The sequence below is a fragment of the Thunnus thynnus genome, chromosome 19 (genome assembly GCF_963924715.1).
Source record: "Thunnus thynnus chromosome 19, fThuThy2.1, whole genome shotgun sequence".
Lineage (NCBI taxonomy): Eukaryota > Metazoa > Chordata > Actinopteri > Scombriformes > Scombridae > Thunnus > Thunnus thynnus.
The window spans coordinates 26,737,830-26,752,694 of record NC_089535.1 but is presented as its reverse complement, the minus strand read 5'-3'; the positions used below and the strand labels follow the sequence as shown (position 1 = coordinate 26,752,694).

At 38.0% G+C, this 14,865-nt stretch overlaps 1 protein-coding gene across 1 annotated transcript; it reads left to right on the top strand.

The window, feature by feature from the left end:
* Positions 1 to 2,939: 2,939 nt before the first annotated feature.
* dnajc25 (DnaJ (Hsp40) homolog, subfamily C, member 25) lies at positions 2,940 to 11,929 on the top strand. The gene is made up of 5 exons (XM_067575179.1): positions 2,940 to 3,404; positions 5,354 to 5,506; positions 9,091 to 9,461; positions 9,605 to 9,704; positions 10,419 to 11,929. Exons 1-5 carry the CDS (start codon positions 2,955 to 2,957, stop codon positions 10,539 to 10,541), a joined length of 1,197 nt encoding a protein of 398 aa, XP_067431280.1. The 5' UTR covers positions 2,940 to 2,954; the 3' UTR covers positions 10,542 to 11,929.
* Positions 11,930 to 14,865: the final 2,936 nt, after the last annotated feature.

Sequence of the window (14,865 nt, the reverse complement as noted above, 5' to 3'; positions counted from 1 at the left end):
AGCCCCATTCAGGATCCCCTGTGTGGGTCTTTTATTCTACTATTAACAGTTTGGGGTAACATTAGTGACTCAGTCTTGCTCTTGGATTCGGGAGGTTTACCTGAGATACAGTTACATTTACCAAACTAATTGGGTAGTCCTCATCCTAGTTACCTTCCCAGAACTGTGGCTCTGAAAGGTGGTCAAGACCTCTTATTTTGAGTTACTTTAGCCTAGCTCCTGACTGGTATTAATTCTTAAAAGAATTGTTCGACATATTGGGAAATTAAGTTTAAGAGTCTAAAGCCATGCTAGTGGCTTTGCGAGGCATTTAGGCACAGTGTGCTTTGAGCTTAATGCTAACATCAACATACTAATATGCTCACGAAGACTATGGTAGCATGCTAATGTTAAGCAAGTATAATGTTTACCATGTTCACCATCTTAGTTTATGTTAGCATGCTAATGTGCTTAAAATACATACTTCTAAAGCTCTCTAATGAAAACCTTGCATCTCATTTGTTTAATCTGTACACAAACACAAAATATAGAAATTAATATTTGTGATTTTTGATCAGTTACTTTATTAATCAATAAAGCATTTGTGATTTTAGGGAGAATGTAACTATTTCTTGACCAACAACAACTTCTCAATAAGTTGTTGTCACAGTGAGATTAATAATTAATGCCTCTGACTCAAATATCAACTCTAATATCATATCTTGAGTTTTTTCTGGATATTACAGTCAGGGAAAAACATCAGTATGTATGACTGTAACTGACAGTGTATGGTTTATGATCCCTGTGGCATCATTCACTACTTACTATGGGATATTTCATAAGTGTTTTAATTAGTTATATTTATTCTATTCCCTAACTCTAAGTTTTTTAGTTCTCTCCTTCTCCCTCTTTTTTACTTTGTTGTAATCATTATGTAAAATTCTAAATTTTACTCAAGTAACACAAAACTAGTATGTGCTACAAAGAGGCTGCATTTGTTTAAAATTATTAAAATATTCCTGACACAACAAGTGCAGAAAGGCCTGAAAGGAACCATTAGTTCATTGTGTGACTGTTATTCAAAGCTGTCATTTAACACATTGAAATGTTTCGAATTCAACCCAAGCTTTAATAAGAAGTGGGATAATGCAGTTCAAGTGTCATGCCATTTTACAACAGAAAAATCCTTTTACCAGATCTGCGTATTTACACAAACAACGCATAAAAAGGGTTACCATCTGCACATGAGCCCTCCTTCCATTAATTAGTTTGACAGCAGGTAAAATCCAGTATTCAGCAGAGGAAATTTTAAGTCCATCTCCATTTATTTCCTTCACTCCAGTCTCTGCTAATTTACTTGATAATTTTGGAGACTTCATACTTTTCCACCACCACATTTCACATGTTTCATTATGTACTTTTCTCCACCAATTTGACCTTGTAGCCTGCTAGCCTGCTGTTAGATAAAAAAATATTGTATATTCAGAATGTCAACATTTTAATATTTTTTTTATCTCATCTGGATGACACAAAGTTGTTAGATAAGAGTTTTGGATCATTTACAAATCCTGGACCAAGAGCCAAAATTCAAGAGTTTATGTCCGTCCTTGGCTGATATGAATATGAAAACCCCCAAAATGGAAGATACAAGTTTAACTCTGACAATGAGTTAAACTCCACCAGTACTGATACCTGAGTACATTTCACTGCTTAAGTAAGAATTTGAATCTGAATGGAGGACTTTACATGTATTGTGGTACTTTTACTTCATTATTGAAAACTCGATTTTTTTTAAAAAAAAATTTTACACTTGTTTGTGTCTTATATTATCAACTACACAAAGTATGTGACTCGCTCAACAAGAGGGGACCAAACCGGAGATGTCAAGGTGCAAAATCAGCCCTGTGTGAAACAACACAGATACAGAACACACACTCTGGAACTCTGAGATTTTTTTCTAAATAATAAATAATGTGTTTATTAACGTTTTACTTTCTTCATCTGCAACGGCAGGTTTGAAATTAACCAGCAGGGGGAGACAGAGAGAGTCTGCAGCTGCGAGCACGTCATCACTCGGTCCCGGATATAAAGATCGTGTATATATATACCAGACTGCTTACTCCGTACTCATAACACTGGCCCCGTGTTTTTGCAACCAGTCCGTGTTTTCTTTTTTGAGAATAAACATTAAAATGATGTTAATAGCTATATCGCGTTCCCATTGCACTCCACGGATTTGAAGTGAGTCTAATCAGTAGCAAGAGTCTGTTGTCCTCAAATATTAAAGGAATATTTCAACATTTTAGGAAATAGTCCTACATCTATTCACTTTTTGCCAAGATAAAAGGATTGATGCCACCAACCAGCGGCTCACTGACACCCTGGAACTTTTTGAGTCACCGTAAGGTTGTCAGACAACCAGATTCCAGTAAATCACTGTGCCAGGACATTGGTTGCCAAGAAATAGTTAGGCCTACAGCATGTAATCTCCGTAAAAACTACAGATTTTAATTTGTATATGGATTAAAAAACGAGATACAATTTGTGTTAATTTGAGTTTAAGAGGTTCTGGTGGATTTTTTAAATTTTATTTTATATGATGATGATGAAATGAAAATAAATAAATGTGTGCTATGCTCGCGACTTTTTGAAAAATGAATAATTAATCAATTTATAATAAATAATTATACAAAAAACCTCTGCGGGAGATATAAAATTGTTTATTGTTGTGTGGAGACAATTCAGATCATAGAGTCAGATACATAATATTCCTTGTTTATTATCAAAGAGACACAGAAAAGGAGGAAAATGGGTCTCACTCTGAATCCCAGTCTGAATGAATGAATGAATGAATTAATGAATGAATGAGGACCAAAAAGACGACATAAGAGTTGCTCTCTCAAAGGTGTGAAGCAGAGGAAAAATGATATGAAAAAACAAAACCGTAAAAACAACTACACGTAAGACAATCTTTGATGCTTCGTCAGCTTTCCGTCCCGCCGCGTCCTGATGATGTAAGCAGTGTGCGACCGGACAGGCTAGGCTCCGGTTGTCAGCAGGCTGCGGTGCGGATGGAGATGGCTGCCGTCACGCAGCGGAGCCGCGGCGGCGGTGGAGGGTTTGCTGTGTGTCAGCGGTCGGTGACGCCGTGGTGGCGGCTTGCGGTGCTCCTGTTCTCCGTGTCCTCGCTGCCGGTGGCCGCAGCGCTAGTGGAGGGCCTGTACTGCGGCACGGAAGTCTGTTACGATGTGCTCGGCGTCACCCGGGAGGCCTCCAAAGCGGAGATCGCCCGGGCTTACCGGCAGCTGGCTCGCCGGTATCATCCGGATCGGTTCCGGCCGGGAGAGCCCGGCTCAGAGGGAGAGACCCAGGAGTCCGCCCAGAAGAAGTTCCTGCTCATCGTGACCGCGTACGAGACGTTAAAGGTCGGTCCAAGTCTGTCCAACTCTGTAAAGTTTGTGTATTTATCCAACTGCTCCCTCATGACTCAGTGCAGCACTGCTGTCCTCTTTCTCCCTCATCAAGCTCTCCTATAGTATCTCTACAGGGATGTATTGTGTGCTCACATCCTAGTAATGTTCTTTTAATAACGATATCACTCATATTCTTTTATATCCCCATTATCAGAGGTATTTCTTGCTGTACTTCGTCTCAGCAACATTTATGAAGAGACTGATCTGATCGTATCTATAATACCCTTTTAAGTTTGGACTTGCGTTGTCTACGGTAATTTTCTTCCACAGCGGTTACTTACCTGCTATGTAATGGTATAATGTTCCTCCAATATCTGTAAACTTACTTGTGATACCAGCATAATAACCTGCAGAGATGCAGATACACATTTTACTGTATTTTTGTGGTTTAAGTAATTTTGGTGCCACTTTCTCTTGCCTCCACACAGTAAATATAAAACATCTTTGAGATGCTCTCAGGTCAATGAGTCCAGGCGAAAACATGGTTTCACTCTGACAGAGACATTTAATTGTCATCAGTATAACTGCAGGACTGAGGAACATGCAGAAGCTCAAATGACTGTTTGGCTTCAGTTTCGCTGTCTAATGGGAGAGTGCCACATAGACAGAACAGCTTACATGTGGCTCCACAAAAGTCTTTCCTGAACAACATTTGGACCTGGAAGCTGAAACAAGAGCAAACCGTGTGGCTCTGTGGGAGAGGAACAAAACCTGCAGGCCTTCAAAAAAAACAAACGAAAAGAGATTAAACAGAAAAACCCATTAAGCATTCAAAAAAAGACATGTGTGTTTAGTGAACAATCATGGTTGCTGGGAACCAGTGGAGGTATGAAGAATGTAAAACTGAACACTGCAAACTGCAGACACAACTACATGTTTAGTTAACCTCACAATTCAGTTTAAGTGTCTGAATTACAGATTTCCTGTTCTTAGTTCTATCCAGTATTTCCAGATTGGATGTCTTTTCATCCAATTTGGTTGCTTTTCTGTAGAAAAAAAGTAAGGCTGTTTCCCATTAAAGTGGCCTCGTCCTTCCCTGAATTCAGCTGACTCTCACACGCAATGACTGATAACTGATAACTGATGACCATCACAACCAAGTGATCAGTTTATTACAACTGAGTTGAAACTCTTATTCCAATTATTATTCTGTCATACTTCTGTGATCAATTCTGATAAAACACTTGTAAGATCTGTTCACATAAGTGAGACTTTAAACATTTAATATAACATCTAAAAAAAACCTTTAATTTTGCGATTTCTATTATATATTTTTCATTGTTGTAACTGTGGTTTTGAGTTTGCCTAATTATACTGATTAAAAAAAGAAGACCAATCATTATACATATAAAATAAACCTTTCCTAAATTAATTTTTTTTAAAAATGGGCTTCTTTGATGAAGATGGAGCAGGTTCTAGGCTTTGATTGGTTACTTTTTGTCAGTCCAATCTAGCAACACTGGTTCTGCCAGAGCAACAACTTAAGTTTCATCTTAACCGACATGTAAACTGTCCAATAAGAAACGCTGTGATTTGGAGACTTTGACTGTCGGTTTTTATTAGATAACAGTGAGATCAAATGTTTAATTATACCTGTTATTAAATAGCATCATGTAAAAAGCTTTTGAAGAGCAGTTTGTGTCACTGAAATGATTAATATGAAAAAGTAAAAATCTCACTCAGCAAAATAAATACATGATATACTGTTTAAATGCATAGAAAATGAAACCAGTTCATGAAAAAGGAAACCTTAAATGTTAACATTATGAAAATTATTTTGTTTTTTGTTTTTTTTGGGGTTCATTTGGGATGAAACCAGGTTTGGCTGAGCTGCTGTCTTCTGTATTTCTTCAGCTAATGTGTGTGTGTGTGTGTGTGTGTGTGTGTGTGTGTGTGTGTAGGATGAGGACACCCGGCGAGACTACGACTACATGCTGGACCATCCTGAGGAGTACTACCAACACTACTATGCCTACTACCGCCGACAGCTCACCCCCAAAGTGGACGTCAGAGTCGTTATCCTGGTCACCATCTGTGCCATCTCCATCTTCCAGGTACGACCGCAGACGTGATGTGTTGTCATCGACTTGGCCAATCAGAAGCCACGGAGAGATGTTTTTAGAGCCTGTCTGTCGGGAGTTTCTGACCCTGCTAGACAGACGAGTCTTCCTCTTGTCTCTCTCCATATTTGCTGTTTTTGGTCAGAAACTAAGATCTTTGACCCCTGACTCTTGGTCCATAAATGGTACTGGAGCCTTGTTTTTATAGACACCATCCTGTTGCTGTAAATACTCACTAGAAAACATGTATTGTATGTATTATTCCGCGGTTGTAAATAGTCCCCAACAAATAGATTATCTCCTCCCATTTGAGTAAATGTTGCTAAAAAATACAGTGTCCAGCTGTTTTAGGAAATTACTGAGCTGAAAAACTAAAAAAAAGAACAAAAAAGCATCAGTGAATTTCCTGGTGCAGTTTATTTACAGTCAAAACCAAACATCTGCAGCTAAAGCACTGTGTGATTGTGAGTATTTATTTTTACACACTTAATTTGACAGGGACATCATTTTTCGTATAAGTACCAAAAGAGAGAATAGATAAAGCCTTAAAGTCTCCCTCCAGTCAAAAATGTGTTTTTCTTCTTGTTCCTTCAGTTGGATGTTGTTGTCTTCTCTGTGCAGAATGATGTATGTGCAGAGTTTGTTTTCACATTTATCTGCTGAAGGAGGAAAGCTTCTCTGCACTCACCCTCGATCTCAGTTTAACACGTGTACCTATGAGTATGATTTGTGACAACACAACTAGTTTGGATCCAACTGTGGTCCAGTATGCAACTTACACAAGTGTGATGTGGAAACTTGAAGCCTCCAGTGCACAAACACTGAGAATGGATTTTACAGTGAAGTAGGAGACATCTTGTGCTCAGCAGTTAAAATCTGAAATGAAATGAACAATATTTACATGTTCATAGATTCTGGATTTTTCAATGAGGGAGACAGAGGTGATTTGGTTTTAAGAATTTGACTGATTGTACAATCTGCATATTAAATCAGCAAGTATGGTGCCAGATTTTGTTCTCCAATGCAACAACGGAGCGTTCTGAATTCGCTACCTGATTCACGCCTCTAACTGGCTTCTTCTCCATAGCAACGGTGGCCAAGGCTCATGGGTACTGTACTATTTAGAGCCGTCTGTCATGCCAAAATGACGAACAAAATATAGTTTCTCAGAAACAAAGTTGAAATCATCGAAACTTGTGGTCATAACATAAATATATAGGATTGTTACATTATCCAGGAGAGTCCTGTGTTTTATGTTGAGTAATATGGAGGATATTGTTTAAAGGAAAATTTGCAAATAAATACTGAATGGAGGGAAAAACACTTTGAAGACCAACAGCCCCTCACACTTTTTGTTGAAAACCAAAGTAAGAAACATAATTATGTATAAGAACAAAATGAGGAAGCAACTGTATGCAGCAGTGATGCAGGCATCAACTGTCTAATGAGTAAGGGAAAATTCTTGGTTCATTTGTGGTTAGTCAGCATGAATAGAAGACCTGAAAGACAATGAAACAGAGCTGGCTGATACTGTTAAAAACATTATTTAAAGAACATTTTTCAGGTCTATATATATATATATATATATACATATATACATATATATATATTACCATATGGAAAATGCTAATCGGTCCCTCCAGGATTCTGCAGAGTTTTTCCTTATTATGGCGGCCAAAAATTTTGCAGCAGCTTTTCTCAAAAATTGCAATACAATTTGTGGTATTTTATGTGCTCTTATTGTGGTACAACTGTGGGAATTGGGAAAAATTGCAAGCAAAGGAAAAGTTGCAGTAATTTAGGAAAATTGCAAGCTCTGGCAAAATTTTGTGGAGATTTCTTGAATTTGAGTTAATTATTGCAATTACAATTTCCTGGAGGGACTGTCAAATAAAAAAAAATCACATAATAAAACAGTCAAACAAAAACTTTTGTAACAAGTTTGTTTTTCTGTTAATTACATCTTCCTTAAACTCAATTCTCTGAACAGCAGAGTTAAGATCATATCATTATTAGGGCTGAAGTATGATCTAAAGTCACAATATTATTTCTGTGATAAATAATGATCGATGAATGTAGTGCTAAATATTTTTGTTTAAGGCTGGAGTGCAGAACTTTTACATATAAATAAATATTTGTTACATTCAAGCCATTGCCAAACAAGCTCACACAATGCTGATTAAACCTATCACTGCCAGCTAAATCTCTCTGTATTTCACAGTGTACTGGAGTTTCAAATCTGGTGTGTATGATGACTTTCCCATGCTGGCGCACCGGTAGTGATGCATTTTATGTCACCCAGCAATGATTGGTTTGCCAGAGCTGAAGGCTGCTCATAGAGCACCAGAGATTCCGCCAGCTGGGGCAGGTAACTTCCCATTTAGTCCTCCACTTACTTGAGGGATAAAATAATTTAATAATGCGGCTCTTCTAGACTTTCCAAATACTATTGGTATGAATGGATGAAATTCGGAAAGTGAATTGAGTCATTTCGTGAGAGTTGTAACGCTGAAAACAATTTATCCACCGTTTTACAGCCGCAACAGTAGCAACAGGGACCAACTCAAGCATGTACTCATAGAACTGTAGTTACATCCAGGTAACTGCTATTTACTCTCACCTTACTTTCTTTAAAATCGTTTTGTTCAGTTATGGAGTAACAGGTCAAATCAGCAGGGTTTTAATTGCTGAAAGTATGGAAACCTAATCACTGTACTCTCAAAAATATTAACTTGATCAGCTCTCTAAGATGCTGATCCTGCTGCTGCTAGAAGCTGTGCAGATTTATTTCCTTCTTTAGTTTAATCATTGTTTTCACCTCATTTATTTCCTCATGTGTTCCTCATGTCATCATGTATTGATGCAGCAGGAAAGTCGATCTGTGTCTGATCCCTTGTTGTCCGTCTGTTTACCTCCGTGTATTGCCACGATTTGGTCAAATAATTAAACAATTTAATTCATCATTACTGTGATGAGTTAATTCTGATAAATTTTATGACTAAGCATTATGACATGTATTTTTTAAAATATGTTAATGTACACAATAATCTTTCACATTGTAATCCTTTTATTTGTCATCTTTTGCATGTTTGTGCACTGCTGCACGTCCTGTGTGTGTAACAAGCAGAGTGTATATTGTGCACCCGTCAGTGTAAGTGCATATTACTGTCTTGATAATGCGCCCTTAAAATAATAGTGAAACACTGCGCCATTGACTTCAGACCAGGTTTTTGTTGGTCAATCGCACAATCACTTTCCACTGCCTCAAGATAGCAATGTGCCAACAATGTGCCTGACCACACCTCACTTTAAGACCAACACACCCATGAGCGCTTTGATGGGCGCAAGTGCATTTGCTATTTTAACAACGTGGGCGCTGGACGGGAAAACGACAACTGCATCGGTCTTAAACTAACAAAGACAATTGCGTCACGCTTGGTGCTGCTTTGCACCGGGCGTAAGATAGGGCCCACTGTGTCTGTGATAAATATGGTGAATTATTGCCCAAACTTAGAAACAGTAGATCTTGCTGGTCTATAGTTGAGGCAGGCAGTCTCACCTCCCTCTCTCTCCTCCAGTACTACAGCTGGCACAGCAGCTACAACGAGGCCATTAATTACCTGGCAACGGTCCCCAAGTACCGGATCCAGGCCACCGAGATCGCCAAGCAGCAGGGCCTCCTCAACCGCACCAAGGAGAAGGGCAAGAACCGCCGCTCCAAAGAGGAGATCCGGGAGCAGGAGGAGGAGGTGATCCGTGACATCATCAAAACCAAAATCGACATCAAAGGAGGCTACCAGAAGCCCAACCTGTCAGACATCCTGCTGTGTCAGATCGTGCTCTTCCCTTACTACATGACCAACTACGTTACCTGGTACGTCTCCTGGATTTACCGCTTCACCATCTGCAGGGAGGAGTACGGAAACGAAGAGAAGCTTTACTTAATCAGGTCAGTTCTTAGGGAACGTTTAGTATAGATATGGTGTTCTACTAGATCTTCTGGATGAATGTGATGAACCTATACATCTTTCCATGTTTCTTACCTCAGCACCAGGTCACTTCACAACAGACTTTCTGTGTTTTAATCCTCAGGAGGTACATGAAGATGTCTCAGTCTCAGTTTGACAGTCTGGATGAAAACAACAGACAGTCCTTCCTGGATAAACAGCTCTGGATCAAAGAAAACTACGAGGTTTGTGACTTAAAATTCTCTCTCCGTAGGTTTTTTTTGCATCTCTTTTCTTTTGATTTGTCCTTATTGGTTTTCAGTCCTTTCTTCTTTACTTTCTCCTCCTTTCTTTCAACCTGTCTTCAATTTATTAGTATGTTCCTTTTAGTTTCCTTCTCTCCTCCATCCATTTACACATCCTTTAAACAAAAGCTAACTGGAACAATTTTTTAATTTTTTTATAGTCATGTCAATTTTCTCAGTTTAACCAAATTTCACGCAGAACTTGGGATGCATCTGTCTGTAGTGTATCAATTCAATAGAACCTCTGACTCTGATCAACCAATAAGTATTAGAAAACCAATACCAATCGGTTTATCTTTACACACCTAGTTACCAACCCAACACCAGGTGTCCGTTGTTTGTTGCATCTTTTCTGGTAAGATTTTGATGTAAAAAATCTGCTGGAAGTCTGCAGGAAGTCTCAAATTTCAACATTAACTGAAATGTGGTTAAAAAAGCGAAGTGAGTTAGTGAATGAAAATGGTATTCATCTTAAAAAGAGAAACTGAAATCAGCAGGGTGGTGAGTATGACATGACTCAGTTGTTGTACTGATGGAAGTAGTGGCGTGGAAAAGTACGTTACACTGAATGTTCCGTGTGAACCATTATAGTTCAGGTAATTCAAACACCCCTCAATGTGTCGAGTGTAAACATTCCTCATGTGTGTCTTTCAGGTGTACAAAAAAGAGCAGGAGGAGGAGATGAAGATTAAGATGGCGACCGACCCAAGGATGAAGAGGTACCGGCGCTGGATGAAGAACGAGGGACCAGGCCGGCTGACCTTCATCGACGACTGACGACCACAAGCTCCGTCTGTATCATACACATCTGCCTCAGTGCCAACATCCACGGACAACACATGCCGTGCTGTGTGGAGAAATACCTGTACAGAAAGATTAACTATGCCTGTTTATATAGTGAGAGATATTTTCATAGCGTTCAGGCCTCATACAAGGGGATGACTGAGTGGAATAAACTGTGGGCTGGAGCTTCATATTTTTGAGTAATTTTTTTTACATCATGCTTTTTGTTTCAAACCAAGTCAGTTTCATTTTTAATGAAGTTTAATGATTTTCTTCTAAAAAAAACAAAAAAAACCCAAAAAAACTAACTTTCTCCAGCCATTTTTTGTCTCCTGCTGGTAAAATCAGATGGATGAGTGAGTTTTGATGTAATTATATTCATTATCTGGGTGCAAGATGATGATGAACAGACCGTCCAGTAACCAGAACATTTGACCAACAGCCAACAGTATTGTTAAACAGTCCTTGGGTAAGGCGTTGGACCACAACCTTCTTACTCTAAATGTCCAAAATGTAAAATGAGTGAAAAGTATTTGCTTTTATAATGAATAAAGGGCCAGAGTGTATATTTTTACGAACAGTGATGAGAAGAGGTGTATTAATTTGAACTCTGTGTGTCCAGAACAGAGATAGGTTTAGGACGTATTTAGCCTAGCTTAGCACAAAGACAGTAAAAACAGGGGAACTTTTATCCTAGCTCCATCAAAGGTTTCTTTTTAAAATCCACCTTCCAACGACAGAAAAAGCTGTCTGGTTTACATGTTGTATCTCATTTATTGAACGGGTAAAAAATAGAAATGTAAAAAAGAGGCATTTTGTGACTGGCTTGCTAGCTAACAAGAAAGACATGGCCAACAGATGAAACTGATCTTCTCATCTGACTCTGGGGAAGTCGACAGTTTCCTTTGCTAACCAGGAGAACACATCAATGTAAAGAAGAAAGCAAACTGAGGACATTGATAAATTGGTTGGTACATACAGTAACAGATGGTTTAAACAGGTTTTTTTCCTCCAGTGTGTTTCTAACTGTCCCTTCTGATCTGATCTGATCTGTCGTGAAAGCTTTTTAAACAGGACACTCAAAACACACAGAAAAGGATAAAGGCACAGACATTTCAGATGTTTATGTGAATCAAACAGTCTTATTGTTTAAGTGGAAGCCAAAGTCACTGCTGCAATATCTGTACATTGTGCAACAATAGATCATTATCTCACAAGGAGCCTGTTATCGTGGTTTCTGCTCTATTCACAAGTTCAGATGGCTGCTTACTGTTTACTGCATTTTAAAACTTGGTTTTACTTATTTATTGTTTCACATTTCATTTGTCTTTTTGTTGTAAGTTTGGTGTTGAGGTGGCATTAAAGTTATACTGTAACGTTAACTATAAGTCATGAATTTGTTTGAACACATTTTGGGTTTTTTTCTTTCTCCTTAGTGACTCGTCTGTTTCTGCGGGTCAACTGACAGTTTCCCATTATATCAACTGTAAAGCCATGAAACACATATTTAAGACTTTTTTATATTACATTATTTAAGATTTTACAAGATTCTCTTTTTACGAGTCAGACTGGAAAAAAGTTAGCCGCAGACAACATTCCTAAGCAACTCATGGAGCTAACATTAGCTTAATTAACTAGCTAGCAACAGTTTTCATTTCAGCCGGTAAATGCTTTTGTCTACCTCTGTCAGAAATCAAGGACACATTGTTTGAAAAATTACTATTAATTTCAAGTGGTAAATCTCCCACAGTTATCATTACTGCATATACACGTGAAAATAGCTTGACAGGTGAGCAACAATAACCAAGAGGGCGTGGGGTTAAGCAAAAGGTCAGTGCACTGGATCTCAAACTTATCATAGCCTTAAAAGCCAAGTTAAAGTGTTCATACCTTTTCTGAATGGCCATACTTGAAGGTGAGGTGAAAAGCCAGCTGTCACAGATAGTGGTGAGAATCCATGAATCGTAGAAATGGAGATAATGATTGACACTTTCAGACAGTCTCTCCTTGAATGCATTTTGTGCTCAGTTTTACAGGTGAAAAATTACAGGCACAAGGCTGATAAGTGCATAAAGTGGCTGTGATTAAGGTTTTTTCACATTAAGATAGTTTGTCAAGTTTCTGTCGCCATAAATCTTGCATGCTTAAAAAATGTATTCTCTTCCATTACCAATATACCCACTTTGGCATCAGTTAAGGAAAAATTTTGTTCAGGCTTTGCCTCATCACATACAAAATTTGAAGGGCTATATCTCCCACACAGTTCTTTCTATATTGATGTAAACCTTCTCAAATTAAGGCTGAGACTTTGCACTTTAATGTAGTATCCATTACTTTATTTCATATTAAATGTGCTGAAGCACAGAGCTTGAATAACAAAAACTGTGGACTGTCCAAATTCTTGCTCTCTGGACTGTATGTGGTTTGAAATGTTACAGAAGAAGTAAGTATGCTGACTCATCTGACAAAAAGAAAACCCAACAATCACTCAGTGTGATGCAAGAGTGACTTTTTAAAAACGTCTATTTCTAACTAGTTTACTCTGAAACACACCATGGCGTACAAGTTTTGAAAAGACGGGACATGTAATGTACATACAATGTATTTTTGATAATTGATTAATTGTTTAAAGTCATCTATGAAGCTCAAATGGAAAATTGCTCTCTACTGGCTGGAACATGCTTCTTTGTCCACACGTAAGCCAGTGTGAACCGTTGTTTGTTCAGAGGTGTGTGTGGCTGTTTTATACTTTTTACAGATGTACACAACCATGTTGTTAAGATTTAGGAGAACCAAACTGATGCTGGGATTTTGAGTCTGACACCAATATCTGTATTCCAGAGTTTAAAAGAAAAACAGACAATATATCAACTGATTTTCATTTTTCATTTTTGATCAGGATGCCTTGAATTAATAATTTGGGGATTTTGGGGGGAAATGTGCTTATTCACTTTCCTTTACTTTCTGAGAATGCAATGAGTAGATCAATATCCATCTTCTGTCTATACAGAACAGGAGTGGTTAGCATATCTTAGCATCAAAACTAGAAGCAGGGGGAAGCAGCTGGCCTGGATCTGTCCAAAGTTCAAACATACACATACACACACATCTAAAGCTCACTAATGAACTAGCTTGCATATGTTCAATTTGTACACAAAAAGAAATGTAAAAATAATTTTACATAACACAAAATAAGTTTTATGAGTTACATGTTGGAACTCTTTCTTGACAAAGACTAGTGTGTCCATCTGCCCAGCGTCGCTGGTTATTGGGCAGGTTGCCAGATATGGTTGGTGTGTTTTACTGTTCCGTACTTAAAGCACAGACATGAAATTGATATGATTTTCATCTCAATCTTGGAAAAAAAAGCAAATAAACTAATTTCACAAAATGTTGAACATATCAGCCAGTTTTAGCGCATAAACATTTTAAGAATCCCTTAATTTTTGATTATTAAAGACTTGTGACAAAGGTACATAATGAGCAGGAAATTTTACAGTTTTTAACTTGTCAGGACCTCTGGGGAGAAAATATGTAGTGATGCCATTTCAGAACTACCACAAACATATACTGAGTTTCTTACTTATCAACATAAACACACTGGTATATCTGTTTCAAGATAAAATTGGCCCTGCTGATGTATTAGTTGCACTCTATTTGAAAAGCTCATTGGCGCCACCTTGAGCTTTGGTGACCAACAATTACCCATAACACCCTTAAGAACCCACAAAGCCAGTATATTTTTGCTGAAGTCTAATGTAATTCCAGCTTCAATCAACAGCTGCAGCATGTTGCTGAAGTTCTCTTGGGCAAATTAATATAACTGTAGAATTACATGGATTTCCGTGTTAATCATGTGAGATAATAAAAATGTTTTTAGACAACCATGCGTCCACTCTGGGTTTAAAGGATAGGTTCACATTTTTTCTAGTCTGTCTTAAAACAATAGTCAGATGCCTATATGTTCATTGACACAGTTTTTGCTTTCTGTAATCATTCCTCTTGTTCATTCTGGCCATTAAGAGATCACTTCCTAATGAGCCTCAAATGTAAGTGATACTAGCCCAAATCTACAGTCCTTGTTCTGTGCAAAAATGTGTTTCAAAGATCATCTGAAGCTAGTATGAGGCTTCAGCAGTCTGAATTACATAAATCAAGGTAGTATATTACAAAGTTACAGTCTTTTTAGTATGAAATTCCCTTAATTTTATGCTCAGTGAAGTCAAAGTGAACCAGACCAGAAAAGCATGTAGGATTTGTTTTGTGATACAGGCTCCTGAAAGTGAACCATGCTGGAAAGAAAACAAAACACACCATG